The sequence below is a fragment of the Chamaea fasciata genome, unplaced genomic scaffold, assembly GCF_029207755.1.
Source record: "Chamaea fasciata isolate MVZ Bird 193981 ecotype frontalis unplaced genomic scaffold, bChaFas1.0.hap1 SCAF_13, whole genome shotgun sequence".
Lineage (NCBI taxonomy): Eukaryota > Metazoa > Chordata > Aves > Passeriformes > Sylviidae > Chamaea > Chamaea fasciata.
The window spans coordinates 10,793,946-10,821,447 of NW_027094098.1; the positions used below are offsets into that span (position 1 = coordinate 10,793,946).

General features: G+C 45.3%; 2 protein-coding genes across 2 annotated transcripts; one reads left to right on the top strand and one right to left on the bottom strand.

The window, feature by feature from the left end:
* Positions 1 to 728: 728 nt before the first annotated feature.
* On the top strand, positions 729 to 14,319 carry CFAP100 (cilia and flagella associated protein 100). Its single transcript, XM_066195161.1, has 15 exons — positions 729 to 794; positions 2,933 to 3,019; positions 3,426 to 3,532; positions 4,739 to 4,928; positions 5,508 to 5,575; positions 6,251 to 6,414; positions 6,981 to 7,061; positions 7,690 to 7,871; positions 7,949 to 8,099; positions 8,826 to 8,874; positions 9,425 to 9,576; positions 10,344 to 10,479; positions 10,962 to 11,164; positions 12,685 to 12,778; positions 13,671 to 14,319. The coding sequence occupies exons 2-15, from the start codon at positions 2,995 to 2,997 to the stop codon at positions 13,725 to 13,727; spliced, it is 1,659 nt and encodes a 552-aa protein (XP_066051258.1). The 5' UTR covers positions 729 to 794; positions 2,933 to 2,994; the 3' UTR covers positions 13,728 to 14,319.
* ZXDC (ZXD family zinc finger C) lies at positions 14,313 to 25,909 on the bottom strand. Its single transcript, XM_066195160.1, has 10 exons — positions 24,853 to 25,909; positions 24,192 to 24,344; positions 23,256 to 23,334; positions 23,000 to 23,130; positions 22,205 to 22,375; positions 20,954 to 21,639; positions 20,155 to 20,239; positions 18,190 to 18,362; positions 17,338 to 17,439; positions 14,313 to 16,507 (listed from the first exon to the last, which is right to left on the bottom strand). Exons 1-10 carry the CDS (start codon positions 25,892 to 25,894, stop codon positions 16,421 to 16,423), a joined length of 2,709 nt encoding a protein of 902 aa, XP_066051257.1. The 5' UTR covers positions 25,895 to 25,909; the 3' UTR covers positions 14,313 to 16,420.
* Positions 25,910 to 27,502: the final 1,593 nt, after the last annotated feature.

Consider the following 27,502-nt stretch of genomic DNA (forward strand, 5'->3'; position numbering starts at 1 on the left):
CTTCTCAGAAACAGGAAAGGTTAAATAAGGGGATTTAAGGATCTTTTCCTTTATGAAAACATTTGCTTTTTACTAACTAATATTTATCAAATCCTCTATAGAATTATATGGTATTTCAGAATGTGATATTTGGGGTTCTGTAACATTTTTGACTTGGGCAACTTTCAGTAAATGGCAGTTTGTTCACCCATCCCGCACATACTCTCCAAACTGTGACAGTTCACACTTCGCAAACAGACAGGCCAAGGCAGAGATTAGGAAATTACAAACTGCGCTCATTCCACAAACAGGGCCCCCAGCTCCCATTTCCTCAACCCTCTACTCACAGACGTAGGGTTAAACACCCGATTCCCAGGCCTGAAACAAGGGGGAATGAAACAACGAACAGAGAACCCAGCGAAGGAGGGGGACACCTCTCACACCAGAGGCGTTTTCCTCCTTTCACAAGGCGCTCCAAACCCTCATCTCCCGGGAACCTGGGCGAGCCGCCAGCTCGGGGCAGCGGCGTCGTGCCCGCCCCGCGCACCCCGGGCCGGCTGGACGGGGCCTGGGGCGGCCGGGGCCGCTGGCAGGTGTCCCTGGAGTTCCTGCTGGAAGGTGCCCCCGGACCCGGCTGCCCTCTGGGGGCTCTGCCAACCGAGGCGCCCCCGCTTCCCTGCTCGCTCCCGTGCTCGCTCCCCACGGGAGCGCGCGTTTCCATGGCAGCGCCAACGGCGGCGGCTGAGCCGGACCCGCTGCGAGCGCGACATCCCGGCCAGAGGCGCCCGGGGGCCAGGGGCCAGGGGCCAGCTCCGGTGAGACACCGCGGAGCAGCGGGCACACACAGCTGCTGCGGACACACGGGGGACAGCCTCTGCTCGGGGAACGCGGTGGATGGATTTATTGCACTGGCTTTTCTGCATATTTACTTGGGGGTTTTGTTTTGGGGGGGGCTTGTTTTGGTGGGGTGGATCTGGTTTGGGGTTTGTTTGGGGGGGGTTTTGTTTTGTGTTTTGTTTGTGGGGGTTGTTTTCTTTTGTGTTTTGTTTGGGGTTTTTTAGTTGGTTGGTTTTTTGTTGTTGATTTTTGTTTGTTTTTTGGGGGTTTTGTGTGTGTGTGTGTATTTTGTTTGCTTGCTTGCTTTTTAGTGGTTTTGGGGAGGGTTTGTTTGTTTCTATGTCTTTTTCTTTGTTTGTTTCGCTCAGCAGCCTGTTGCTAGGGAAAAGCACTGAATTAAGGTTTCAGTGAATTAAAACCACGAATGCCTTATCTATTGATTCATGTACTACTGCTACGCAGCTACTGGAACATAATGTCAGAGGCAATGAGCTATATGCCAAATGATTCTAGCAATTAAGCGTTTTTTATTTCCATTATTGAGCTTAATAATTATAAATTAGCAGAGCTAGTGCTTCTGTAGCTTCATTATTTCCAAAGTGCTGTGCAAACAACCTATTAAAAATCCAGCAACCTCAAACAAAAAATACCTTAATAAAATGAATATTTATAAGTTAATAATAAATACAGTTTCCTACACTTAGCTAAAATTATATTATAAAACACTTTTTATCTCTGAGGGCTGCACTGACAATTATTTTCCATATGCCAGTGTCTAGTCCTGCTTTTCAGACTCATTGCCTGTAGGAGGAATTTAAATCAACCACAGGAACAGGAAAATTCGTATGAGAAAAGTTTTAGATTACAGAAATCAAGATATGCACTGAGGGCTGAAGCTCCAGGTGTTTCAATTGCCCGCCCACCCTGCCCTGATGAGGCTTTCTCCAAAATTCACATCAGCAGCAGGGCTGATGCTGTTCCAGGACATAGATGAGAGATGCCTAGAGAAAAATATCCCCTTACATTAAGCAAAGGTCAGAGAGGTTTGAACTCCTAAGTAACCAGTCAAGGAGGTTCTTGCTAAAATGTACTTCAAGAACTGAAAAGGAGAGAGAAAATATTTAGGATATATTCAAAAGCCTTAATTCTACCTCAGCCTCTGTGTCTCATCAGCAGAGAAAGTTTGACACCTCCAAAGAATAAGGTACTAATTGGGCAGCTGCAAAAAAAAACACAAAGCAAGGACAAACATGGAAATTAGGCCAGATGAGTTTAGCCCAAAATACATAAAAACTGGAGGATGTTCAGAGTAAAAACTAATGCTCTAAAATAGCCCTGAAACTAGTGCAAGCAGAAGAGGATATTTTCTACAGCGTCTTATAGCAGTGCAGATCAGGAATGGTGCCAGCAGCAAAATTGCATCGATTGAACTAATACCTCAGTGAGCCCAGCTTGCTGCCTTTGGTGATTAAAGGATAACTTTAACAATGGTCTATCTGTTCTTTGTAAGTGAGATCATTCCAATTATGCCTTGTCCCTTAGGATTCATAGCAAAAACTACAAAAAGACTGGAGTCAGAGAAACAAAAAAAAATAACCTTCAACAGTTTGCCAACCTAAAATGAAAGGCAACAGAGCTCTGTAAAGTGTGTGTGTGCTGTCCAACAATCATTCAGGCTTATTGCAAGAAGTCCACAATGCTGAAGCAATTACTGGGAAGAGCTTTAGTGAGTAAAAATGTAGCTTGTGAACTAGTGACAGGAGGATGAAAAACATGGGTGTGGATCAGAACTGGTGACTGGGTGGAAAAAGATACAAGGGGCTTAGGTTGCTTGCTATCTCCAAATTTGTTTTGTTGTTGCTTTCCCATCAGTTTACATATGAGGAGGACTGCATTTTACACAGCTTTCACATAAGGCAGGGATGAACATCTCCTTTTGGAGGCCAGAACATATGTCTTCCAGTTTAATGGAGCTTTTTGTTAATTGCTAAAGACACTTAATGCTTAGTGGTTAAGGTACAGAAAGCCCCATGGCCTGTCACTGCTGTAACGCTTATCACATCAATTACTGGCAGATGCCAGAAAACTGATTTTTTAATGATTTTCTTTGGGCCAGGGTCAAAGTCACCATCCTGACATACAGCATCAACATCTAAAGGTCTCTCTTCTAAACTTGACATGGAAACCCTCCTTGCACTGTCAGGTAAGGACACAATGCTCCAGCAATGTTTCCTTGTCAGGTCAGAGGAGAGGCATGACGCCAGGTTCTTCTGCCCCAAAACAGGTGAAATGGGTAAAACAGCTACAGACTTAGAAAAATCCCTGGCTGAAATGCTGGTGTTGATCATCAGATATGGTCAAGTGACATAAATCATACGGAGGTCTCAGTTTTATCACTGGCTTCTCAGAAGCCCTATCCAACTCCCTGCTCTCAATCCAGCATTGTTAGACACCTGCAGCTGGGAGCACTGCCCACGCTCTAGGTGTCACACAGCACATCCAACTCCCTTTCGCTGGGTCCAGATATTCAGCTTCACATCTTCTACATCCTCATCCCGGTTTGGTTTTTTGGTTGTTGGTTTTGGTTTTGTTTTTTTTTTTTACCCCAGAAAGCAGAGAAGAGGATGAAGAAAACCCAAAGAAAAATCCATTTAAAGTCCCACCAGATACTGATCTTCTCTCAATGAGGGACAAGGAAATTAAGAAGGCACAGGCGGTATGTACACATGCTTTAGGCTAAACTATATAACAAGCAATTACTAAGGCAGGCACCCACCCAACATTTAGCACATGAGAGATCAAAGACCTCTTCATGAGAAAGCTGGGGATGTTCAGCCTAGAGAAGAGAATGCTCTAGGGAGACCTGATTGTGACCTTTCAATACTTAAAAAGTGCTTATAAAAAAAAAGAGCAACTTTTTACACAAGCAGATTGTGATAGAACAAGGGGGAGTGGATTTAAGCTAAGAGAGGAGAGATTTAGATTAGATGTTAGGAAGAAATTCTTAACTGTGAGGGTGGTGAGACACTGGCACAGGTTGCTCAAGGATGTTATGGATGCCCCATCCCTGGAACTATTCAAGGCTAGGTTGGACGAGGTGTTGAGCAACCTGGTCTAGTGGGGTGCCCCTATTCATGGCAGGGGGTTGGAACTAAGTGATCCCCACGGTCCCAACCCAAACCTTTCTGTGATCTCTGAGAGGTCTGATTGTTGCACAGCCTGGAGTAGTGTAGAAGGAAGCAAGAGGTCTAAAGCAAGGCCTCCTCACCTCACACTGGTGACTGACAGAGTCTGGTTTTTGCTTGGGTTGAAGGTCACTATACAGTTATGGGGAAGAGCTTAGGGAGCAGTGCACTAAGGATGTCTGCTGAGTGATGTCCTCAGCATAAACCAACTGGCCTAAACTGTGCAGACAGCACTGAATTACACTTCAGTCCATGTGAAGGCACTGAGCAGGAACATCTTTTACCCTCCAGAAGGTTCTGGAGTGGGTTTGAATAGATCTCAAACTCAACTTAATGGTTTCAATGTCTTTGTAAAAGTTGGACTTAGCTGGTTAAGTGTAGGCTGTCCCCCTTTAGCCAGGGGACTCAAAGGATGAATCTCAGAAAATTTCCATTTGCTCACAGGAATAACCGAAGAAGGAAAAATGAGGACACTGAGTGGGTACAAACTGGCACAGCTGGTGGATGGATGCAGAACACAAATCAACAAAATAATGACAACAAGTGCTAAGAAGTTTAGTGTTTCAGTTGCCTTGAGAGAGAATATTATTGGGATTAGTCAGATAAACTAGGCAAATATGCATCAGCAAGGTATCACCGCTCTGCATTTCTAGGCTGTCAATGACTTGCTCATGTCTTTAAAAACCACAGCAGACAAAGCACAAGATCAAACTGTACACATATCTGACTTCTCACAGGAACGTGAAAAGAGGAAAACTATGAAAGTCCATGAGAAAATCACTTACTCCACCAAAATGAAGGCAAAAAGCGGGTTGAGGAAAACTTTGAAAAGGGAGGAGGAAGAGGACAGCAAAATAGAGGAAACATGTGAAGAGAGACTGGAAGTTCTTCAGAAGATGCTTTCACGGAAGTTAGCCATGAAAAAAGGTGGAGAACAGGTGCTTTCTTTGCAGTGGTTCTGCTCAGCTGAGTTACAGCCTAAAGGAAAGCCCAAAGAGGGATAGGGGAGCAGCTGGGCTCTGGCTGACTGGTGAGGTCATGTAGACAGACATGTCTGTCTATCTTGCCAACCTCTTCGTTGGCTGAGCCATCTCCAGCTCAGGCATTTACATACAGAGCATGGGCCACCCCCTCATAGCCTGGGTTCCACCAGCCTTGCAGCAGCTGAGCTGAGCGTTTGCAGGATCTTGGGTCATGGAAACCTTTCTACTAAGCCAACCTAAAGATGGATATTAATGGGTAGATTTTCTGCCTCTGACATGAGGAGTATATTTGCCATTAATGTCTAGAGGGCAAGGACCAGATTCTCCACTTCATTCTCCCTGGTTTCACTCCATGAAAACCCATATGAAACTGATCCCAAACAAGGTTATATGTAACACAATAATCAATTGCTGACTCCAACGCCAGCCAGATCCACAGTCATGGCAGCCTACATATCACTGTGTTTTGCCTTGGTCATATTTCCCCCTCTCCAGTCTAAGCAACTTTATATTCTAATTTCAGATTATGCACTCCACAGGGAGACCTTCCATGGCTACCTACAGGACAGAAAACAGATCTTTTTTCTTGAGGTACATGGCTTTCAGCATGTTACTTCCTGTTCATTTAATTACTCTTCCCAGTGTTGCTTTGTTTTGAAGTTTATTCTCCTGAGATCCACTGCCTAGAGATCTTTCCAAGGTGGCACACATCAGACCTCATGAACTGATTGTCCAAGTCCTGTGTTTCAGTCACTCAGAAGCTGTAGCCCAGTAATTCCCAGCCAAGAAATAAAGGAATGTAGGTCATTCGCATCATTCAGCAGCCACCGTGAAACTACTCCATTTGTGAGATGCACAGATACACTGACCTTTGGCTCCTGCTGTCCTATACATAAATTGTAGCTGGGAGCCATTCTGAACTCAAAAAAAGGGAACAGAGTAACTGTGCTCAGACATTCCCATTAGTCATCTCTGTTATTGTGCTGTAACACAACTGAATCAATCTTTGTCAGCCAGGAGTTAATGCAGTTCTGGGACTTCTGAATTGTGCCTTTAGATTCACTGCTTATTTCCTGTGTTCCTTCTGAAATAACTCCTGGCCTCCATGTACCTGGCTTACACTAAGTCACACACCTGGGTTTGAAATCCTTACCCTCTTTGCCCACAACTATCAGGTAATTTGGTAACCAGGTACAAAGCTAAACCAATGTACTTTTAAAACCAACCACCTGATGTGACTGTGTTGCCTTTGGGGTTCATTTTCAGCACGCCATTGCAGTAAAGCGAGGGGAGATTCAAAAGATGGAGAACATAGCAAAGAATGAGGAAAAAAAACTGGAAAAAGCTGAGAGAAGAATGGAGAAGGATGCTGCCATGTTTGATCAGTTCCTGAAGGAGAACCATAATAACTCTGTTGAAGCCCTGAGAATGTAAGGAACATTGAAGGAACCACCTGTGTGCTATTTCATTATGGGCACAGGAGATTTGCTGCTTGACCTCCCTGCAGGGTTTTGGCTGAACACTCTGAGCTTCCCAGAGTTAACAGTTTGGTGGCACTTTCTTCCCACACACTCAATAAAAGAGAGGAAGAAGAACAACATCCAGGGAATGCCCTCTTTGCAAAAGCCCTTGATCTGCTGGTGGCTCCACCACTTCCATCCTTCTCACACCACCATTTACTGGAGGGAGATGCCTCTACCCAACCCCTCACAGTCCCCTCAGTGAAGCAAACTGAGCACTTTGGCCCCTTCCTGGTATCACAAGGGCAGAGGTGCAACTAATGCTCAGCAGCAGCCAGATTAGGGAGGCCTGAGCACTGGGATGCCATACTTTGCCAAGAAAAGAGGGCCTTCAGGCAGGAGCCAAGCATCTCCTGAGATACATCTATAACACATTTCTAGGGCTCATACCACATCTTTTTCACCATTTCATAGGCACCTCAATTCACTACTCACTACTAAAATGTTTAATGGCTTGTTTGTGCATCCTTTCCTAGAGCCAGAAGAGAAACCTCAGCAAAGACAAAGAAAATAACAGAGATCCAGGGAATCACTACTGAAATAAAGAAAATCCAAAGGTAAGATTGCTCATTTACTCCTGCCTCACCTTTAACAGCCCCTACAACACTATAACTTCACAGTCCTTGCAGGGGATGGATTTCTAAAAAATGTTCCATATGAAAAGTCAAAATGTTTTGACTTTTGTTTTCCAGATGCTGGCTTTGTTTCTAAAACAACTCATCTAGTTTTATAATGACATTTTAAGAAAAGTATAATATTCCAAACCCAAAATTAAATGCCTAACATCCGATTAAAATCCAAACAAAACTAAGTAATGCACTTTAGTGGGGACCCAGGGAAAGACAAGAGAAATAACTATAATTACCATTATGAGTTGAGCTGGAAAATTTTCTCTTTCCTTTTCAAGTAAAAATTCAAAAATTAGCAAGCTCAGTACCATAGCAAGAGATATGACCAGGGAATATGACAAATTTTTCTTTATTCTGCACATGAATTCTTAGTTTCCACATGAGAAACCATAGAGAGCACAGAGGGAAGGTTCCCTTTTGCCTTTGCATATCCATGAAAACATGTGCCCTCTCTCCCCTTCTCTGGATGAAACTCAATATCAGGAGTGACAAAGAACCTGTTCAAACAGGAGCTTCTCTCCCCGCTAACAAACTTTGTCCACTTCTCTCTACCCAGTGATATCTCCAGATTAGAGAACACTCTGCAGGAGTACAAGATGTACAGGGACATCCTCTACCACCTATCTCCAAAAGAGTGGCAGGAGGAACACAGAAAAAGGCACAAAAAAGAAAGGGATATGAAAACAGATTCCAAAATTAATGAAGGAAGTGCTTCACCTCCCTCCACCGCAGAGCAGGGTGAGTGCCAGGAAAGTGCTGCTGCTCCTCCCTGGCACAGCCCCAGGCTCTAAGTGGACGCCTCCTCTTGTCTCCAGACCAGGGTCCGACAGCCACAAACACTGCCCATAGCATCAGTTTTACGGATATCCCAAGTTCCCTGCTGTTTTCAGAAAGTTTGGATTTCAGGTCACATGATGTCAGGCCACAGCTTCAGCACTTCCTGAAGCCTCTTTTATCAAGAGAACTGTAAGTACCAGAAACCAATGGACTTAAGGACTGCAAAGAGCACTCAGCTGACTGGGAATCAGCACAGAGGAATCCTACTGCTCACCTTTGCTGGGTACTCCAAGATCTGGGGCTTATTGAACAAATTCAGATACCAGCAGAAAGCTGTCAGGTGTGCAAGTCAGTGCCTGTATGTCTACTTCAAGTGAGCTCCATCCTCAAATCCTCTGCTGGGAGCCTGCCCCAAGTGGGGCTGTCACTAAGATGATGCAAACAGAGGTTTTTAACCCTTCATGGCACAGGGTGACAGGTACAAGTGAAAGTGATGAGCAGACTGAGCTGCCAACAGCAGCAAGGCACCACTTGCCCCTCTTCCAGCTCTTGTGTAGAGGAAGAAGCATTAAACAAAGCCTCCCAGTGAGTCTGAAGGCATTTGGATCAACACCCTCAGTTCAGGCTCATGTGTTATGTTCCAGCCCCACCAGAACAGCAGCACAGCCCAGAGCAGCACATAAGGCAGCTTGCTCATGGACAAAAGTAGCTCCTGTGCTGCTTGTTTGCATTGCCCCTGGACCCTCCTGACCCCTAAATATCCCACAGCCACAGGGAGGCAAAGGTGGGAATGTCCAAAGGACTATTCAGGAGTAAACAGCAAGAGTGAACAATAGCAATGTTCGTATGTCACTAACGAGATCTCCTCTGAGCTGTCATTTCTATAAGGGCCTAACACACAAAATTCATTTTCAGAAGTTCATTGGAGGATGCAGAGAGTGAAATCAGCTCAGATGAAGATGAGGTCAGTCTTATGTTGAAGTATTTGCATTTTCAGTTTGTCCTGTGTCATTTATCAATGTTACTGATTTCCCTCACCTTCTAACCATTAGTTACAGTATTAAGGAGTTACTGTAGTTACAAATTATAAATGTTCACGTTTTGGTGACACGTTATAAATACCTTAGTTTAACTTTCCTCCTTCAGTTTCCAAAAACCTACCATCATCTCTAAGCTTGCCATCTTCCAGTAAGATATGACATCATAAAATGGAAGAATTTTAAATTAGTGCAGCTACTGGCCTATGTCTGAAATTGATGTTTTCCCACTCACAGATGTTTGCAACACTTTTTACCTCCCAAAATGCAATCTGTTTTAGCTATTGAGGCAAGAGTAGAGCTACACACACAGCAGGAAGGATGTGCATGTGTTTTTGTACATGGACACACATGGACCCCTCTAGATGGAAGAGCATTTGAATAGCCAGGGCTTGGTGCAGACCAGCCTCCATGTAGTTCAGTGGAACAGAAGCTAGAGGAGGGAAAAAACCTCATCACATGTGTTTTCCACTCTAGGAGCCTGAGCTCTATTTTACTGATCCCGAACAATTGCTGATTACTTTCATGGAGATGCTGGATGAGAACTTATCCTTTGTCCTGAACTCCCAGGATATTGCAGAGAGTTGGAACAAGGTCCAACAGACTTTCATCACCACACGTGAAAGCATGTAAGTGTGACCCTGCAAGTGATGGGAAGGGGTTCCTGTGGTCCACCTTTCAGACATAAGTGACCTCTCTGCCCCCACAAACACCTCACCATCAGGAACACACCACAGAGCACATGTAATGCTGTTCACACAGCAGGATCTTTCTTGTGAGCTCCTAGGAAAGTGTCCTGTATATGCTTAATTTAGGAAGTAAGACTTGAGCTTCCTTAGTCCTCAAGGCACAGGCTAGGGAATTATGCATTAATCATCCTGGATTCATTATAAGTATAGTGTAATTTCTCATGAAGGAAGACCAAAGAAAGAAACAAGGCAGTTCCTGGAGTGATCCAGAGCAGCACCAATGCTGACTCAATGCAAAATCTTCATGGAGGAAGACAGCAGGGAACCCAAGTGTCATTTTAATCTACAATTTCAATGGCAGGTAGACATGTATATTCTCATTTAAAATGTAGCTTATCTCCTTGTGGAAGTTTTAAAGGTAATCTGGATCCCCCACTGACTTACTAAAAAACCTGGAATGTTCAGCTTTGCTACATCTCCCTCCCCCATACCAGCACAGTAACTGCTTTTCTAGGAAAAAAAAAAAAAAAAAAAAAAAAAAAGAAGTTCCCTGTGCTTTCAGGGCTGTGGGTACAAGTTCCCAGGAAAGGCTGAAGTGTTACCTCCATCTGCCGGCAGCAGGAGGGGCCGGCCCAGGCTGCGGAGAGCAGAGCCGTGTGTTCCAGAGGCGCCTTTCAAAACACCTCCTCTCCCTCTCTCCCCTCTAGGGAGAAGGAGCTGGCAGTGCTGAAAGAGCAGGTAAACACCCTCCGAGCCTCCGTTGCCAAGGAAGAAGAGAAAGTAGCCGACCTGAAGCACAAAGTTCAGCTCTTTTCCTCTGGAGAACATGAATCTCATCACCAGGTACACGCTGGGATCCAGGCAAGGGGGGGTTCACATGTGCACAAGTGGTTCCTCTCCACCAGCCACATCCATCCCGGGAACAGAGCAGACAGGGCTTGCGCTGAGGAGGGATCAGAACTGTTTCCCAGCAATGGAGCTACAGCAGGGCTGGTTTGGGGCACTGCTGAGGCAGCAAACTGGGAAAAACGTGTCTGCTCCATGCAGCTGCTGCAAGGTGGGAACAGGGCTCACAGGGACAGCTGGGCAGCTGCCACCTGACACAGGTCACAGCCAAGCTGGGAAGATGAGACCAACAGGAGAATGGCTCAATTCAGCCATCTGTCCCAGCCATTGCCATTAGCCAACAAGGAAACAAGCAATTGAGTCTTACTGAGGGGATTAAAGTGTTTCCTTTATGGATTTCCTTTGGTTTTGGAGGGATACTATGGTTCTACTTGGCAGAACCCCGCTGTGCCACTCACCACATCTCCTGTCACCTCTAGGACAAAATGCTCACAAGCCTGAACGAGAAGGTGCTGGAAGTCTATTTCCACTGCACTGGAGACAATGAGGCAAACCTGCCTACAGTAGAGATGTTAAAGGTAATAGAAAAAAAGCTCAATGATTTACTGGACAGCGTGGAGAGAATCCCACCAGCAAAGATAGAAAAGGCTGTGAAAGCCATAAGAAAGGAACAGAGGGCAAGGTAAGGCAAGACCCTTTTCTGGAAAATATCTCTATTTTAAGTCTTGACAGCTAAAAGAGCCAAATCAACCCCAAAAACTGTAGCAGCAATCTGAAATCCCATGTGAGCAATCCATCCAATTTTACTTCTGTAAGGGCTCTACATTCACAGTACTTGCATCTCCTTATCAGTGAGCAGCAGCTCACAGCTACATTAGAAAAGACTTGCAAACTACAGTAGAAAAATCTAGAAGAATAAAAAAGAAACACTAAATTCACAAGCAAAAAGAGATTCTGTGATGAGGATGGTCATTTTAAGAAAACAATTCACAGTAACAAAATTTAAACTGAATGAATAGAAAATTAAACATCAAGTTAACAGTCTGCCTTGCCCTGATATTTTGTCAGACTTTAATATGTACATAAGGGCATTTGTCAACAACTCCAGCTTTGAAATGTTTCTTCTACAAAACTTTTAAGTTTACCTTGTATTACTAGATTAAATAGTAGCAGTTAACACAATCAGTGTAAGTCCCAAGATGAGACACATTCCTGTAGGCCCAGTTACACAAAATTTCACCTCACAAGTAACAAAGATAACTAAACTGATGACTGTATCTGGCCATCCTCAAGTGAATCAGACAGATTAGCATGAGGATTTAAAGCCAGAACAATTACATTTTGCTTCTACTTCCACTGCATCTTTATTCAGCTGTGTAGTAGGAAAGGTATGGCGCTTCTTCCTGATATCCTGTGAATGGGTTTGCACTCTTAAATTGCAAAATAAGTAAGACACACGTTTATTCTATGCTGGGAGTGCAAGAGAATAATTCAGAAAAGATACCACACACCCTACCCCCCAAAAAAATTAAAACCAATTAAAATTTTTAAAAAACCAAAAAAACACACCAACAAAACCAAAACACAACAAACCCTACAAAGAGCATTAAATGTTTTCCTAAATGTTTACATGGTTAAGACTGCAGTTTCTCTGTACCAGTGTTCCACAGCTTGAGCCCATTTCTATTCTAGCACTTCATTTTCATAGGGAACTGGAGCTACAATATTGGCTTCCACCGTGTCCCTTTGGGCCAAGTGCAGCTCCATGGGGGTAACAGCCTGCTGCTCACACCTGTGTGTTACAGACCTGGTTACACTGGTGAGAACGGGGGATGCAATAAGCATCACCCTCCTCACAGCTGGTGAGCATCCTGGTCAACTGCAGGGCGTAAGTCACCTGCTGAAGGGGGTGCAGAGCATGTCTGTAACAGAACAACTGTCCAACATCTGTGTCAAAGCCTGACATGCTTTTTCCACCCGTCACTCCAGAAAGAGTAGGACCCAACTGCAGGCAGTGCTTCCCTCTTACCCCCTTCACAGCAACCAACTCCAGCAGCAGCTGTACCCAAACCCCTGTGCCCCAAAGGTTAGATGTAAGGTGTGATGTAAGACGTTATTAGATGTTGATTCTGTGTGTCAAAAGCACAGCTGGTGTAGCTGCATGCTGAACTTAACCCGTCCTTTATTCCCTCTCTTCAAAAGGCTCAGAAAGGAAAAGCAGAAACAAGCGAAGCAGCAGCAGGATGAAGGATTGAAAAGGAACATGGAAAGATCACAGGTACCTGAAGAAAAAAAGGTAAGTGCAGTGATCTGTGGAAACACCTCACCTCAGTGTTTAAGGGTGAAGTGTTATTAAGGGGCCTCCACAGTTGAGTGGGGATGGCACCTACAGCCAGGTGTAGCCCAATTCACAGGAGTGATGTAACTTAAGCCACTGCTGGGAAGTCAGTCACAGTGCACATTATTCCAGCTCAGTGTCCTTCCATCATCCTTCTCTCAACCACACGATCCCCTCCACTACTTGCCAGTTCTCAGTAAGCTCATTTAAACTCATTAACTTAGTTGTATTAAAACAAGCAAGAAAATTGGCAAATGAGGAACTGAGCAGCAGCAGGACACTTCTGATAATGGCAGCAAGGCCCTAGATCAGCTGAGCCATACCATCAAACCACACCTTTTCGGACATGTTCCACATCCTCCCAAGCTGAGTTCTGGCCCCTTGGGAGGCTCAGTGCAGCTTCTGCCATGGCTGCTGCTGCACCTTCCCCAGGTCAACACGACCCTGGTTCTGTCACAGTAACAGCACAGGTGACTTGAGAGCAGGGGCCATGAGTCCCCATCCCTTTAGCCAAGAGAAAATAGTGGGTTCTGTAGCCTCCCTCTGATATTTCTTTGGATCCCCAACTTTCCCTCCTCTTCCTGACACAGGACTAATGAGGCTTTAATCAGAAAGCAGTTGTAGGTACAACAGTGAGTTGTAGAAGCTGAAGCAGGAGCACACACACAGCCTCCAGGGTGCTTCACATTCACTTTCCAATATAGCAAGCACACTCAGCAGACACCCTGCAGCCTGCCTAGAGCACAGGGCAAGGTCCACAGCCCCTCCCAGCCTGGCAGCACAGAGCAGCTTTAGCTCCTGGTCAGACACCCTACCGAGCACTCATGCAGCACCTCTTCCTCCTCTGCAGACAATGGCCTTGCCTTCCAACCCAGCTGCCAGGAAGAAGAGCCGAGGAAAGAGATAAGAAGGAAGAACAATTGTATTATTTCTCTTGATGGCACAGCCTTAACCACAGCTCATGGGGCTGATGCTGGTCTAGAAGTCTTTTGTAGATCTACAATTCTGTCAGTCTTTTCTCAGCTGAACTTCACTGTCCCATGGAATTTCCTTCTCCTACCCTAAGATTCCAGGGAAAGTTTGCAACCCCTTTTCGCCCCCTTTGGTATTTTACCTAAGGAAATAAATAAAAATTCTCTCATTTTGCATCTCAAGCTCCTGCTAAGCACCAATGATTTTTCATTCAGTGTTTGATGCCAATAGCACTATCCCTACAAACCTGAGCAGTAAGATCTGACAGTCCTAGGTGACAATCTTTGTTTAAAGCACAACTAAGCCAGGTACCTCATAGACATTTATGATAATCACAGGTCTTCTGAAGGACTATAAAAACCAAGGGCTATTCTCCAATCCCAAACCATTGTAGACTTCACCCCACAACAGTGGAGAAGATGCAACCTAAGGAAAAACACAAACCCTCTGCAGAAATCAAGCTGCCAGTAATTAGCTTTGTCAGATGCATCCATGCAAAGAACAATATCCAGTGACAAAGTGACCATAAAAAAAAAAAGCTTTATTAACCCTTTTGCACCAGCAGTTCTTCAGGTATCCATTGCCAGCAATGGAGCCCAAGCCAAGTGATCCAAGTTTCCGCCCTCAAGAGGTTAGCACTTTACATTCACTTACAAAGCTGAGTGAGGTACATTTTCAGAAGTAGAAAGATTTGGTTGCAAGTCCCATAAAAAGATGGAGTGTTCCTTGGCCATTTTAATAGATTACAAACTGGTATGGTCCTTGAGAACAGAATAATGCAGGCATTGGGAGCTTGAGGTGTCTCAGCTTCCAGAGAGAGCACGGTGACCACTAGAGCAAGACCCTTCAGCACAATTCCTCCTCAGTCTTTCCACCTCTCAGGAGTGGACTCCATGCTGCAGTCGCAGCCACCAGGCAGATCTCAGCTACCAACTGGTGTGAAAACCCAGCCTGAGAGGGTTCAGACCTTCCCTGGATGTAAGCTGTAAACTCAGAGTGAGAGGAACAGAGAGACCTTAATGCTCAGTTAGGCTAAAGATAGAAAAATAAAGCTGGTTCAACCAGAGATATAATACTGCCTACAAAACAGGAGGTGAACTTCATTGTAACCTGTATGCTTTTCTCTTCCCCAAGTCTGCAATCAAAAAAGCATTTATATGGACACATACATAGTTCAAAAGGCACAGGAAGTAAAAGCATTTCTGAATGACCTCATGTGAATTTAACATCAGTATAACTGTAAAATAAATAAATATGTGCAAGATTATAAAGATCACAACGTTCTCCTCTGTGACATATCTTATTTTGTAAAAAAAAAAAATACACATACGTGCATACACACACCTCACTGAGAATAAAAAAAAAAGTACAAACAGCCTTTTATCAAACTCCTATACATACTTTTACAGGCATTCAGAACATCACCATAGGAAACATTTAAATTACTACCTTAAAATGTAACCAAAGGTGGTTTTTTTCCCTATACAACCCTATACTTATTTAGCTGTCTGCAATCCAGGTAAGTAGAGTACATACAACCTCTCCCACCACCCCCAAGAGAAACTGCAGTTTTTCAGGAGCAAATATTCCTGGGCAACAACTCTTTCCCCCTCACAAAATACTCTGACAACTGCATATTTTGTAAACCAGCCAGAAGCTCCAGGTGCATGTAACACTCTGGGATAGCAATAAAGAACACGTGTTAACAGTGTTCAATTAACGAAACAAAAACACCAAACAACCCTAAATAAAAAGGTAGTGACCAGTTCACAGGTAACTTGGCAGCGGTTTATAGATGAGATAAAAATCAAGGTGCTTAAATTTACATGACGGTCAACATTCCTCCCAAAAAAGGGAACACAAAGATAAAACAAACCTCTCTCAGATGCTGTTGGACTCTTAGCTAATCACTTACAGTGAGTACAGTTCTATTGCAGTTTTCTTTTTCAAGTTTTGCTGTAAGAATTCAGCAAAGTATTTGGGATGCAGGAGCAAGGAAAGGGAGAAACTCAACATGAGCTACAAACTGATTCACAGCTAAGTTAACATTTAGAATCTAGCTTTCTAAAACAAAGATTTTAGAGTATCTCGTTTTCATGGCATAGAACATTATTTTTGTTATATGTGACACTTCATTCCGGTTTTCTGCCAAACACGGGCAAAAACAATCCTTTTTTGTGTGTGTGGAAAACACTTGCAGAATTTAGCTCTTAATTCTTTGATGCCACTGGCTCCAGGAGGAGACCAATGGAAGGAAAGTTTTAACTGTCGTAGACAGGATTATAAATTTGCACTTGTTAGCTGTAGAATACTTGCTTTCCTGTGAAAACAGTAAATATTACCTCAGTTTGAAGTGTAATAAAGTACTTCTCCCTGAAACAACACTGTACAGCAGTCTGCCTCAGCCTCCCAACCACCAGGCAGACAGGATATCTTACACAGGCACATCAAGTGGGATTTACAATTTTAAAGAAAATCTTTCAGCTGCAACTGTCTTAAGCAAATCACAAAGAGTGCAACCATACTTCGGTTCTCCTACTTTTCGTATTTTCCTTGGAAAAAGATCCACGCAGTAATCTCACTCTGTCATGATTGCCCAGTTTGTTTTCAAGTAACTGTTCTTAATCGTCATTCCAGATCCTGTAAATTTATTGTGCTTCCAGTGAACTGAGAGTTATCAGAACCTGCATCATCTTCAGTGGAATTGTGTGGTTCCTGTTAAAGCAAACAGACAGCATGAATTACCTTCACCTCTAGATGGTTTCAGTGCTTATCAGCAAGATCATCCTGATATTTATCCAACACCAGAGAAATGCTTGGAATGGCTAAGAGGAAACCCAAAGCTCTTCCACTTCAGGGATCCACCCAAACAGTGTTGCCAGTTTTTCTATGGAACACTCCAGATCAGCATTACTAATGGAAATAGATTTAAAATTACTTTTTCCTCCATTAACTCTCTACCACAGCCAACAGTCCCACTCCTCTTGTACTTCTAAGGTTTTGAGGAAGGTGCCCCTCCTCAACAAGAAAAGGCTTATTTTCTGTCCGGGAGAAGCACACTTGGCAGGAATAGGTACATTGCAGAGTTTATCAAAAATGAGGTCCCCAAGCAGGCTTTTAAACATAACTGACACTCCCAAAAGGGCACCACTCTGACATCTAGGTTCAAGACTCTATTTCCCACTTCCCACCCCCTTCCTGTAGCCTGCAACATTCCAATTCTGATCCTCCTTCTTGACCCACCTAGTATCTGCAGGATCGGATCAGGAAAACAAGGGTGGGGCATTTCAGAAAAAATGAGTAACACTGAGTTATTCATTACTCAGTAACAGAGGAAAAAAACCCCAACCACCTCTAATGTGTCAATGGTTGGTAACAGACAGAAGATAAATCATGCAGTGCAGCTCTCTGCTTACTGTTCCTTGTGAATGGAATTCAACTCCCAATGGTAAACAAGGTATTTTCATCAGGCAGAACATGAGAGTGCTCACAGTAAACTGCCCTTGCTTTCAAGCAAGCCATGTCAGTGGCTTGACATGCTGTACCTGAAGTATGTGAACAGGTAAATCCACTGTAAGCTGAGAATGTGACGAGGAAGACTGAGAGCTCAGCTGAAAGGGAAGATCACCCTCTCCTGGGGAATCATCCTGTGAATGCAGAAACATGATGAAATTACACAACCCCCAGCTATCTCAGCACAATATGGCAAACTTCAATCAGCCTCACAATATTAAAATATCTGATAAAGCCACTGACTGTACTGGTAAGGCCGAGCTCCACAAAGACGTGGAAAGCTAACTACAACTTAAATCAGAACCTAGCTCAGTGTACAACCTATTATCCTGTCCTCATCAACTTGCAACACTGGCAAGATCTGAACAGTATGCTTCCCTTTTCAACAAAACTAACACTCAGAAACATGCAACAAGTTTCATCATGTTTTCATGAAGCTGATACTTAACATGGAAGTTACAAATGTGTACACCCATCAAAAAATAGATCCATGGAGAACTCTGCCCATAGGTCTCTCCACACCAGAGTTGTTAGGAATAAAGAAGGAACTTACCTTTTCTCTGAATACTACACAGATACAGCTGGCAAAAAAACATATTAGCTGCCATGCTCCAATAATCAGTCCCCACCAATTACTAGGTTGTTTTGGTTTTTTTAAATTTTAAGCTTTATTTCCATGGTTAAGAGAAACAATAGTTGAGACTGAATCTTCTTTTTGCAGGAAAATTTTCACGTCCATCTCATTTACTTTGTAAATAAGAGGTGGAATACTGTATGAGCACTGCAGAGCTCAAGGGGCAGTAGTTCACAAGCACTCAAATTCTTCCATAAATGCAAGTCTGGATAACAGAAGCTGAGTGTGTTCTTTTATCCTCAGCTCTTACCTGAAGAAGCTGAATTTGCACAAACTGGGCTCCAGTGGCAGGGTCCCTTATTGTCAGCCCTCCATTTGGCAGAACTATGTTACCACCCAGTCGACTGCCAGGAGCTGGTGAAGAAAAGTTGGTAGGGCTTACTTTACCACCCTTGTTTTTCCTCTGACCAGAGCCAGATGCCCCTAGAAGAAAGCAATTTTTATATTTAGATGGTCAGGAAGAATTTGCCAGGGTTTTCTGCTAGTATTTTTCAACTTGTTGCAGCTGTTTATACCACACAGCAAATGCCCACAACAGTGCAGCATAATTAAGCACCATCTGACAACTGCTAAAAGGCCAGAGAGCACTCAGCTGGTGAACTCCAGCTGCTGACTGACAACATTTTTACATGAACACCACTGAAAAATCACAAACTGCTAAGCTTAGGGCCCTCCCCTGTGGTAGCACAGAAATATCAGCATACTTGTGGTGCTACAGAAGGGAATTAGGAAGTAGGACTGCATTTCCTATTTTTCATTTTGCAACTCATTTCCTGAGAAGTCATGCATGTGATTTTTCTAAACTGTAAAAAAGCATGGTGCAGATCATAATTTATAGGAAAATTTCAAGGACTACTAGGTAGAACAGGCTACACAAAGTACAACAATCACAACCTTAAGCTTTTTTCAGTTTAAAGCAGGATGAACCAGCTGCTGTATCAAAAGCTGAAAACCAAAACCCTTATCAAAACAAATGTAAGAATACAGTTCTATCAGCTCTTCAGGTTTTTGGTTGGATTTTTAAAAAAAATCTGTAATAAATGAATGGCTTGGATAACCTACTTTAAAACACTGAACTTCCCTCTACAGTATTCACTCAATCTAGTTAAACCAGTCAGAAATACAGGACTCTAGACCACTCTGAGAAGCACAGTATACCATTAAGGCAACAGCTGGTGAAAAGTGGACTCTTGGGAGTCTTGAACAGGAACAGAAACAGGAATTTTCTGAGGTCATCTGAGGAGTCATGCAAAGTGCAATCATATTTTTTAAACTAATGTCCGAAAGACATGTTTGATATTATATACACATGTTTGGTAATACAAGGCCCCTTAGAACTAGCTTCATAAGGCACTGATCCTTCCATGTGATGATTTGGTGAACCAGACAGAGTGTATGCATGTATGCATTTTACAAATACACAACCAGAACAGTCCTCAGATTAGAACGAGTCTCTTAACTCGCCTCAAAAACTATTGCCTTGATTTTCAGAGGAGGAAAGTCTGAGAGACAGCAAGGCAGCAGTAAACTCACTCTATATACATGACACTGATATATCAGAAACATATGATATTCCACTTCAGCCCCAAAGGTGGACGCAACTCAACCACCTGAGCTCGTGCAAGTCCAGTGAACCATGGGCCACATTTGATGTGACAAAGGAATGGTTATTATTCACATCAAATGGCTTTGAGTCCAACTAAGACACATCTGGAATCATGACCTAAAATCACCCTGCACAAGAGCTCTATACAAGGTTAAAGTGAGAGGTTTGAGTATATCTAGATAATCAAAAAGTAAATTCCTTAACACTGTCACTAAGTGAAACAGAAGCAAAATCTACCTGATATTTCCATTGTCTCTACTGAGTAAAAGAACCCCCTAGATAAGACCAAAAGCATAAACAACAGAAAGCACAGGGACATTATTTTTTGTTTTAATAAGAAAATAACAAGCAGATGAAGAGATGGACAGCTAGTGTCTTGTTAATAATCATGAAACATACGGCACAGCTTTCTTTGTAAACATCCTGTGAATCTGATATTCCACAGAAAGCGATTATCCTGAGTAACAGATGGTAGAGCACATGCATAATACAGCACAATAAACAGGATAGGGCATTTAAGAATGTTCCTCAGAAAACTGCTCCCAGTGCACTGTGAAAATTACTAAATGTTTTTATTTAGTGAATTTAACAGAATTAATGGCATCTCACCTGTGCTGCTGCCATTCCCTTTTTGTTTCTTTTTCTTGGCCAGCTGAATGGCTCTGTAGTCTGTTCTTGCAGAACCACTGCTCTCCTAGTTAAAAAAAAAAAAAAAAAGCCCAGAGATGGAAGGTTTTTGGAATTAAGAACAAGATAACGAACACAGACTAATGAGTTCTCAGATGCAGTTATCTTCTATGTGGCAAACACTGAATTCTAGCTTCCCCCAATCTTCTGATTAGAGTTTCAATAAATTCCCTTTATCTATTGAACATCTGCAGTTCAACGCAAGAAGTTAGCTCCACATTTGTAAGTGTTCAGATTTTAAGAGTGTAAACATTTAATTTGTAATGTAAACAAAAAGGTAAGTCTGCAATAACACAGTGAAGCAGAAAGGGAGAAGTACTTAAAACAGGAATAAGTATTGGGATAAAAATGCTGCAGTAACTGTTACAGCCTCAGTCTTTCCCTGGAATGAAATAAGTAACACTTGTAACACTTATTCTTGGGTGTTCTTGCAAATTCCATTTCAGATGGACCGCTGCTTATTTTGAAAGGTTCTTCCTGAACTGTCCCCACCAGAATTTCAGTATTTCTTAGAACTTGTCACCACACTGAATCTACCTGTGAAAACACACTACTCAACACATCTACAACTAGATGTACGTTCTACATCTTTCATCAAAAGAGAGCCAAAATACATGATCTGCAAAATCTGAGAGGTCTCCCTATAAGGTGTGAGCAGCCAGGGGTATTGCCAAGTCAGGCTGTCTCATCTAGGGGTGGAGTGAATACAGTTACTCCATACCAAAAACGAGCTGCCAGTCACTGCGCCAAGATCCATTTCCTTCTGTGCACTGTAACTCCCCGGAGGGTTGGAGAACACAAACTGTGTCACTACGTTGCTGCCCTCCTGCTGACCAACCACATCTGAGCTGGGAAGCAAATTCCGTTCAGCTTTAACTGGTGTCAGTAACTCAGGCACAGTGGTGCTGCCGAGGCTGCTGGAAGGAGTCAAAGTGGCTGTGTCTATTGTTAAATTATTGCTGGATGTCAACCCGTGCACATCCTGGCTGGAATTCCTCACTGACAGAGATGCCAGCGAACCCAAGGCTTCGGCATTGACGGTCTGTACATCATCCAAATTTAAAGTGCTTTGCTGTAGAACCGTTGCACTGGTTCCCAGCAGGAGAGAACTGTCCAGGCTCTGGGGCATGTCACTGCTTGCCACCAGGATCAAGGGATCAACGGCCTGGCTTAGGGAATTGCTACTGACAGGCAGGTTCCCTCCCAGCGTCGAGCCCACCGAAGCTACATCGATGGTGACGATTCCAGAGTTCACCAGCGCCATGTCCATTGTAATTCCAGAATTGTTACTGGACACGTTGGAAAACAGGGATACCAGGTCGATGTTGCTGAGATCACTCTGCCCTGGACTAGTGAGTTCACTGCTGGGGGTGAGGGAGCTGGTTGCTTCCAGCTGAGTTAGGAGATCTGGAAGAGAAAGGTTTGGTTATAAGACAGAGCTTCCACAGACAACAGGAAGAAAAGGAAGATTAAAAATCTATAAAATACTATATTCTTAGCCTACTAAAACACTTCCCAACTCCCCTGAAAGCAGATTTAAGGAAAAGCAGCCCACTGAAATAAGTTCATTCCTTTACTGAGAAGCGTGAGTTACAAAAGCACTTTCCAAAAAGTAACAGTAAGGCAGTGCAGGCTAAGTACAGGTTGTAGAGAAGTGAAAGGGGTGAAAAGAGAAATCCTTTTAGCCTTTGTTCGTATTTTACACACGGCATGGAAAAGGACAAGCTCTGCTTCATTGCAAAATGCTGCAATTTCTCACAATTTCAAAGGTCAAGTTCAATTATCACTTTCTGATACTCAGAGATCCCACTGAAAATTTTAGAGGAGGGTGAAACCAACTTCAGTCTCAGAGAACATTCTGTCATTTGTATCAATGGAACTCAGATTTCCACATCAGTAATTACACATTTTCCTTAACAAAATCTTTAATTTTTCCACTGCACCCTCTGATAGCCAGAGACAAAAACTTTACCTGGGCTGAAGTTATGCTGCTTGACCATGTGTGTCTTCATACTGTGTTTGGAAGTGAACAGTTTATTACAGCTGGAAACAGGGCACCGAGTCTTTAACGAGTCCACATCCTGAAGATGTTTTTTGGAGTGAATATACAGACTGCTTCGTGCGGAAAATTTTGCACAACAGCCTGCAAGAAGATATATACGGCTTTGAAGTTTCAAATTTAATGAAGTTTCAAATTAATGTCTTTAAAAAATTAAGACATGTTTAAATTTGTTTAATTAACAATTTAATTAAATTGTTAATTCATATTTAATGTCTTAACAAATCAGAGTATCCTCTACTTGCTATTTTTCAGCACCTGTGCATGCACTCAGCAGAACTACAAGAAAATAAACCTGTCAAAGGGTTTAACAACATGAAACTCTTAAGTCATTCAGTGTAAAGCACAATCTTTTCACACTATGGCATCAGAAATTCTTCATGACAATTGCTGGAAACACCATAAAAAGGAGAAACAAACATCAAGTAGAGATACTTTACTTTGAAAAGATCCAGATCACACCCAAAAATCTTTGCTTCTGGAGTCCCACTGAAGTGGTGAAGGTGGTCAGGCTACAGTATGAAACAGTCTCCTCTGTCATTCCTAACTTGGAATGATCACTTGTTCAGTCTTCCGTTTAGTTTTACCTCTTCAAACCCTGTTAGAAGACTCACTCTAAGTTGTTCCAGCCCCATATCAAGCACATACAACCTTTAGACACAAATACACACCAGTTACCAGGAAACACATACAAGAGCGGAGCAATACCTTCTACTGGGCACTCAAATGGTTTTGTACCAAGGTGAGTTATACTGTGGCCTTTCAAGTGTTCTGCCCTTGTGAAGGACTTCCCACAGCCTTCTACTGGGCACATGAATCTCCTGTCATCTTCGTGTTTCCTACAAGGGAAGGAAACTGTCATTGGCATGATTAAATTCACTACTGCTTAGCTACGGGAAAAGAAACAAAGACAAGCAAACAGCCAGTGGCTTAGGGCAGTATCATCAGAAAAGGCTTCCTTTACCTTTTATGCCTCAGAAGCTTGGACATACTGGTGAAAGACCAGCCACAGCCTTCAAAGTCACAAATAAAAGGTCTTTCACCTTGAATAAAAAATGTTACATTAATAATTTAATACAAAAACACATACTGCTACTAGAAAATATTAAAACCTGCCTAACTTGAATTAATTTAAGACAACTTGACCATCCTCTCCTGAAATGCACTGCAGAGTACTATCATGTCTCTTCCCCCTCCTACAATCTATTGCATGAGGGAACTCAGGTATTTACTGATCCACCTCCTATCCTGAAGGTGCTTCAATAGTCAGTAACAGCGTTACTCAAAACAGAAACACAACTGAAGTGTTTTTTCCTGTTTTCATGATCTGTGTCTTGATTACAGGACTGTGAAGTATGTGACATTGGTTTCCATGACACCTATGAACTTCAAGTGACTCTTCAAAAAACCTCAAAACTGTAAAATCATGAAACCAGAAAAAGAGAGGACAGTAGAAGACACACCAGTAACATGACAAGGCTGTATTTCAGCCTTGCAGTGGTCCTTGTGAGTCAGGCATGCTTGCCAGAGCTGAAATTTATCTTCTTGCTGTTCCAGACCTTGGCACATACATTGCACGTGTTCTGAGAGTTTTGTAGCTGTTTGCTTGTATCAACAGTAAAACGTTTTGAACGTCTATGAACTTGGGAACAGAGCTGGGATTCTGGACAGAATGCACAATGACAAAAGCCACAGCTTTGCATGTCCGTAACTGCTTTGCATATGACAACTTGATTCAGTGGACTCCTACCCCCAGAAGGCCAAGAATCAAATGCTTTCACTGACTCCAAATAACTAATGTCACCCTTCCTGACTTTCAGTTTTTCCAGCACATTGAAGTCCACGTTCCACATGCTAAGCTCCACGTACTTCCCTGTGTACAAGTCATCCCTGGGAATACCTGTGTGACTCCTCATGTGGATTTTCAGTCGGCAGGCCTTATCATACTGCTTGTTACAGCCAGGGAATGAGCAGGAGAACTGCTCTTGCTCTCTGAAGTGGGCTCGATTGTGGGAGAATAATGCACTCACTGTGATAAACGTTCTCTCACAGCCTGGGGAGAAAAGGGAAACAGCACATCTGCTTGACAAATCTCAGACACGAAAACTGCACTCTTCTCTTCCTCCTAGCTTTCAGCAAGGTACTTTCATGATCGTTTTTCAGGATATTACATCGGGGAAAAGGGAAAAAAAAACCAAACAGTGAAATCCTAAACATTATTCCCAGGAATTACAATTGTTTTGCCAAAGTGGGCAATCACGTATAGCCTGGGTTAAGGGGCACCCAGTAAACGCTGGCGCCGTGTCTTACGGTGGGTGTTTCACTGCACCAGCACAAAGTCGTAGGAGGACAGGCACAGCATCCTCCAGCTCCCAAACTTTTCCTCTTGGTAACTGAGGTGGCCTGGAGGATAACCTTCCTTGACACTCTGGGGTACCACAGAGGGGAAGGAGAAGCGGGGAGGGGCAGAAGAAGCGAGCCGAGCGCCGCACGGCCTCAGGGCGGGGATCCCAGTTTCCGGAAAGGAGAGGGAAGGGAGCCCAGCCCCAGAGGCGGCTTACCGGGGAAGTCGCAGCGGTAGGGCCGCTCGGGCTCCAGGTGGCTGCGGCGGCGGTGGGCGGCGAGGCGGGCGGCGCTGGGGAAGCGCTGCCCGCACGCCTCGCACTTGTGCGCCGCCTCCTGCTCGTGGGCGCGGCTGTGCGCCCGCAGGTTGTACACGGTGGTGAAGCGCTTGGCGCAGCCCGGCGCCGCGCAGGCGAACGGCCGCAGCTTGTCGTGCGAGTGCAGGTGCCGCCGCAGCTTGTAGGCCGTGGCGAAGGACCAGGCGCAGCCCGGCACGGGGCAGCCGAAGGGCCGCGCCGCCGCGCCCCGCCCGTCCTCGCCGCCGCCGTGCGCCGAGAGCCGGTGCAGCCGCAGCTGCTGCTTGCGGGGAAAGGCCTCTCCGCAGCGCGGCTCCGGGCACGGGAAGGCCGGCGGCGAGCGCGGGCGCGGCCCGCCCGGCGGCTCGGCGGGGCTGGCGGCGGCGGGGGGCGCGGCGCCCGCGGGCTGCTCGGCGCCGGGCCCCAGCGTCAGGACGCCGTTCTCGATGCGCACCAGCAGGCTCTGGTTGTTGATGGTGATGGTCCCCGAGAAGGCGCCGTCTTCCGCCCCGCCGCCATCGCCGCCCGCGGGGGGCAGCGGTGCTGCCGGCGGGGGAGGAGGCGGCGGCGGCGGCGGCGGTGACGGGGCCGAGCCGGGGGCCTCCTCCGGCGGCTCGGCGGGCGGCGGGCCGGGCTGGGCTCGCCCTGCTTCGCCGCCGCCCGCGCCGGGCTCGGCCGCACCGCGCACCACGTTGAAGACGAGCAGGAGCCCGTCGCTGTCAGGCGCGGGCCCCGCCGGCGGCGCGCTGGGCACCGGGCTGGCGCCGGGCTCCGGCTTCTCCTCCACCAGCAGCACCGGGAAGCTCACGTAGAGGCCCGGCGCGGCGGTGCTGCCGGCGGGGGAGGGGGCGGCGGCGGCGGGCGGCGAGTCCCAGCCGGGCGGCGGCGGCGCGGCGGGGCCGCCATGTTGCGCGGCGGGCCGGGCCCGGGCCGCCTCCGCGGCCGGCAGCCCCTGCGTTTCCATCTTGGGGGTCCCTGTAGCAGCGCCTGAAACCGGAGCCGCGGGGCGGGGCCGGCGCGGGCCGCGGCGGAAACACGGAGCGCGGAACCGCGGAGCGGGCGCGGCGCGGGCGGCGCCGGGGAAACCCGGAGAGCGGAATGCCGGACGGGACGGAGCGGGGCTGCCCCGGGACAGGGCCGCCCGGGTGGGAATGGCACAGAGGGGAGCGGCTCATGCGACACCCAGCGTGGCACCGCTGGAGTCATCTCAGCTCCTGGGGTTTGTGCTGATGTCCCTGTTAATGGCCAGGAAGAGTCCCAGAAGAATTAAGGTTGGAAGGAACCTCTGGAGATAACCCAGTCCGACCCCCCCTGCCAGGACAGGGTCACCCCCAGCAGGTGACACGGGAACACGCCCAGGTGGGGTTTGAATGGCTCCAGAGAGACTCCGTGGTCTCCCCGGGCAGCTGTTCCAGTGATCAGCCACCCTCAATGTAAAGAAGTTCTTCCTCATGTACGGGTGAAACTTCTCATGTTTTAGTTTATGGCCGTTGCTCCTCATCTTGTTGCTGGGCGCCACTGAAAAGACTCTGGCACCATCCTCCTGACACCTATCTTTGAGAAATTTATATGGATTCATGAGATCCCCTCTCTCTTCTCTAGACTAAACAAGCCCCACTCCCCCAGTCTCTCCTCATCAGAGAGATGTTCAAGACCCCAAGCCATCTTTGTGGCCCTTGCCTGAACCTTCTCCACTAGCTCCATGTCTTTCTCATACTGAGGAGCCCAGAACTGGACACAGCATCACCCAAGATAGACCAGCACCAAAAAAAAAAAAAAAAAAAAAAAAAAAAAAAAAAAAAAAAAGAAATCCTACAAATTCAGTTGATGCTTTTATTTATTTATTCTTGGGCAAAGCTTTCTCTGGGAGAATGTTCAGCTGCCTTATGGCTCTCCAACACTTAAGGAAAAGGTTAAATTATCCCGTATTTGCTACAGAAATTTACCAGTTCTCTGCTGCCGTGGCGAGCAGTCCCGGCAGATGGTGCTGTGATCCTTCTCCTGCTCAGATTATTCCTCCTTTCTGAGCATCAAACCTCCTACAGCCAGGGTGGGAACTGGCCAGGCACACTCGGCTCCAGGGAAGCTGGAGCTGTGGGTACACGAAGAGTTCCACTGGGCTGAGTGCCACTGGCAGTAGGTCTTTCCTGTACTTGGTGGCGCCAGCCATCCCAATCTCCCTGTGGAGGTCTTTGCAATACCTTTCTTCATGTTCCTAGGAAAAGATTGGTCTGCACCCGAGTTTGTTGCTTAACACAAAGGTGCATCCTCGGTTGAAGGATGTAAAACCCGTCACCAAGCTCTTGCCTCTATCTGCAACCATGCACAAGGTTGTCAGGATAAGTGTCTGCATTTTAGGAATGCTTTAAGATGCTAAGATTCATAGGAAGGATTCTTCACCCTGGCAAGCTTGAGACTTCACTGCACTGCAGAAATTCACTAATTGTACATCCCCTGTCCAGATCAGATCCGATGAAATGCCTACAGATGGATGGATTTAAAACTCTTCCCCCTGTACTGGCTTTGTCCAGCAGTGAGGTCAGCTACTTAAAGATGACAGCAGCACCCCACA

Bases quoted from the DNA above. Each gene is read 5' to 3' on its own strand.
- ZXDC (XM_066195160.1), bottom strand. From the start codon at position 25,894: ATGGAAACGCAGGGGCTGCCGGCCGCGGAGGCGGCCCGGGCCCGGCCC. The intron at 17,440-18,189 runs GTAAGAGCTGAG...CTGCATTCACAG, and splicing joins TGCAAATTCAGCTTCTTCAG to GATGATTCCCCAGGAGAGGG. The intron at 16,508-17,337 runs GTACAGCATGTC...TTGCTTTAACAG, and splicing joins TACCTGTTCACATACTTCAG to GAACCACACAATTCCACTGA.
- CFAP100 (XM_066195161.1), top strand. From the start codon at position 2,995: ATGGAAACCCTCCTTGCACTGTCAG. The intron at 3,533-4,738 runs GTATGTACACAT...GACTTCTCACAG, and splicing joins AAATTAAGAAGGCACAGGCG to GAACGTGAAAAGAGGAAAAC. The intron at 8,875-9,424 runs GTCAGTCTTATG...TTTCCACTCTAG, and splicing joins TCAGCTCAGATGAAGATGAG to GAGCCTGAGCTCTATTTTAC.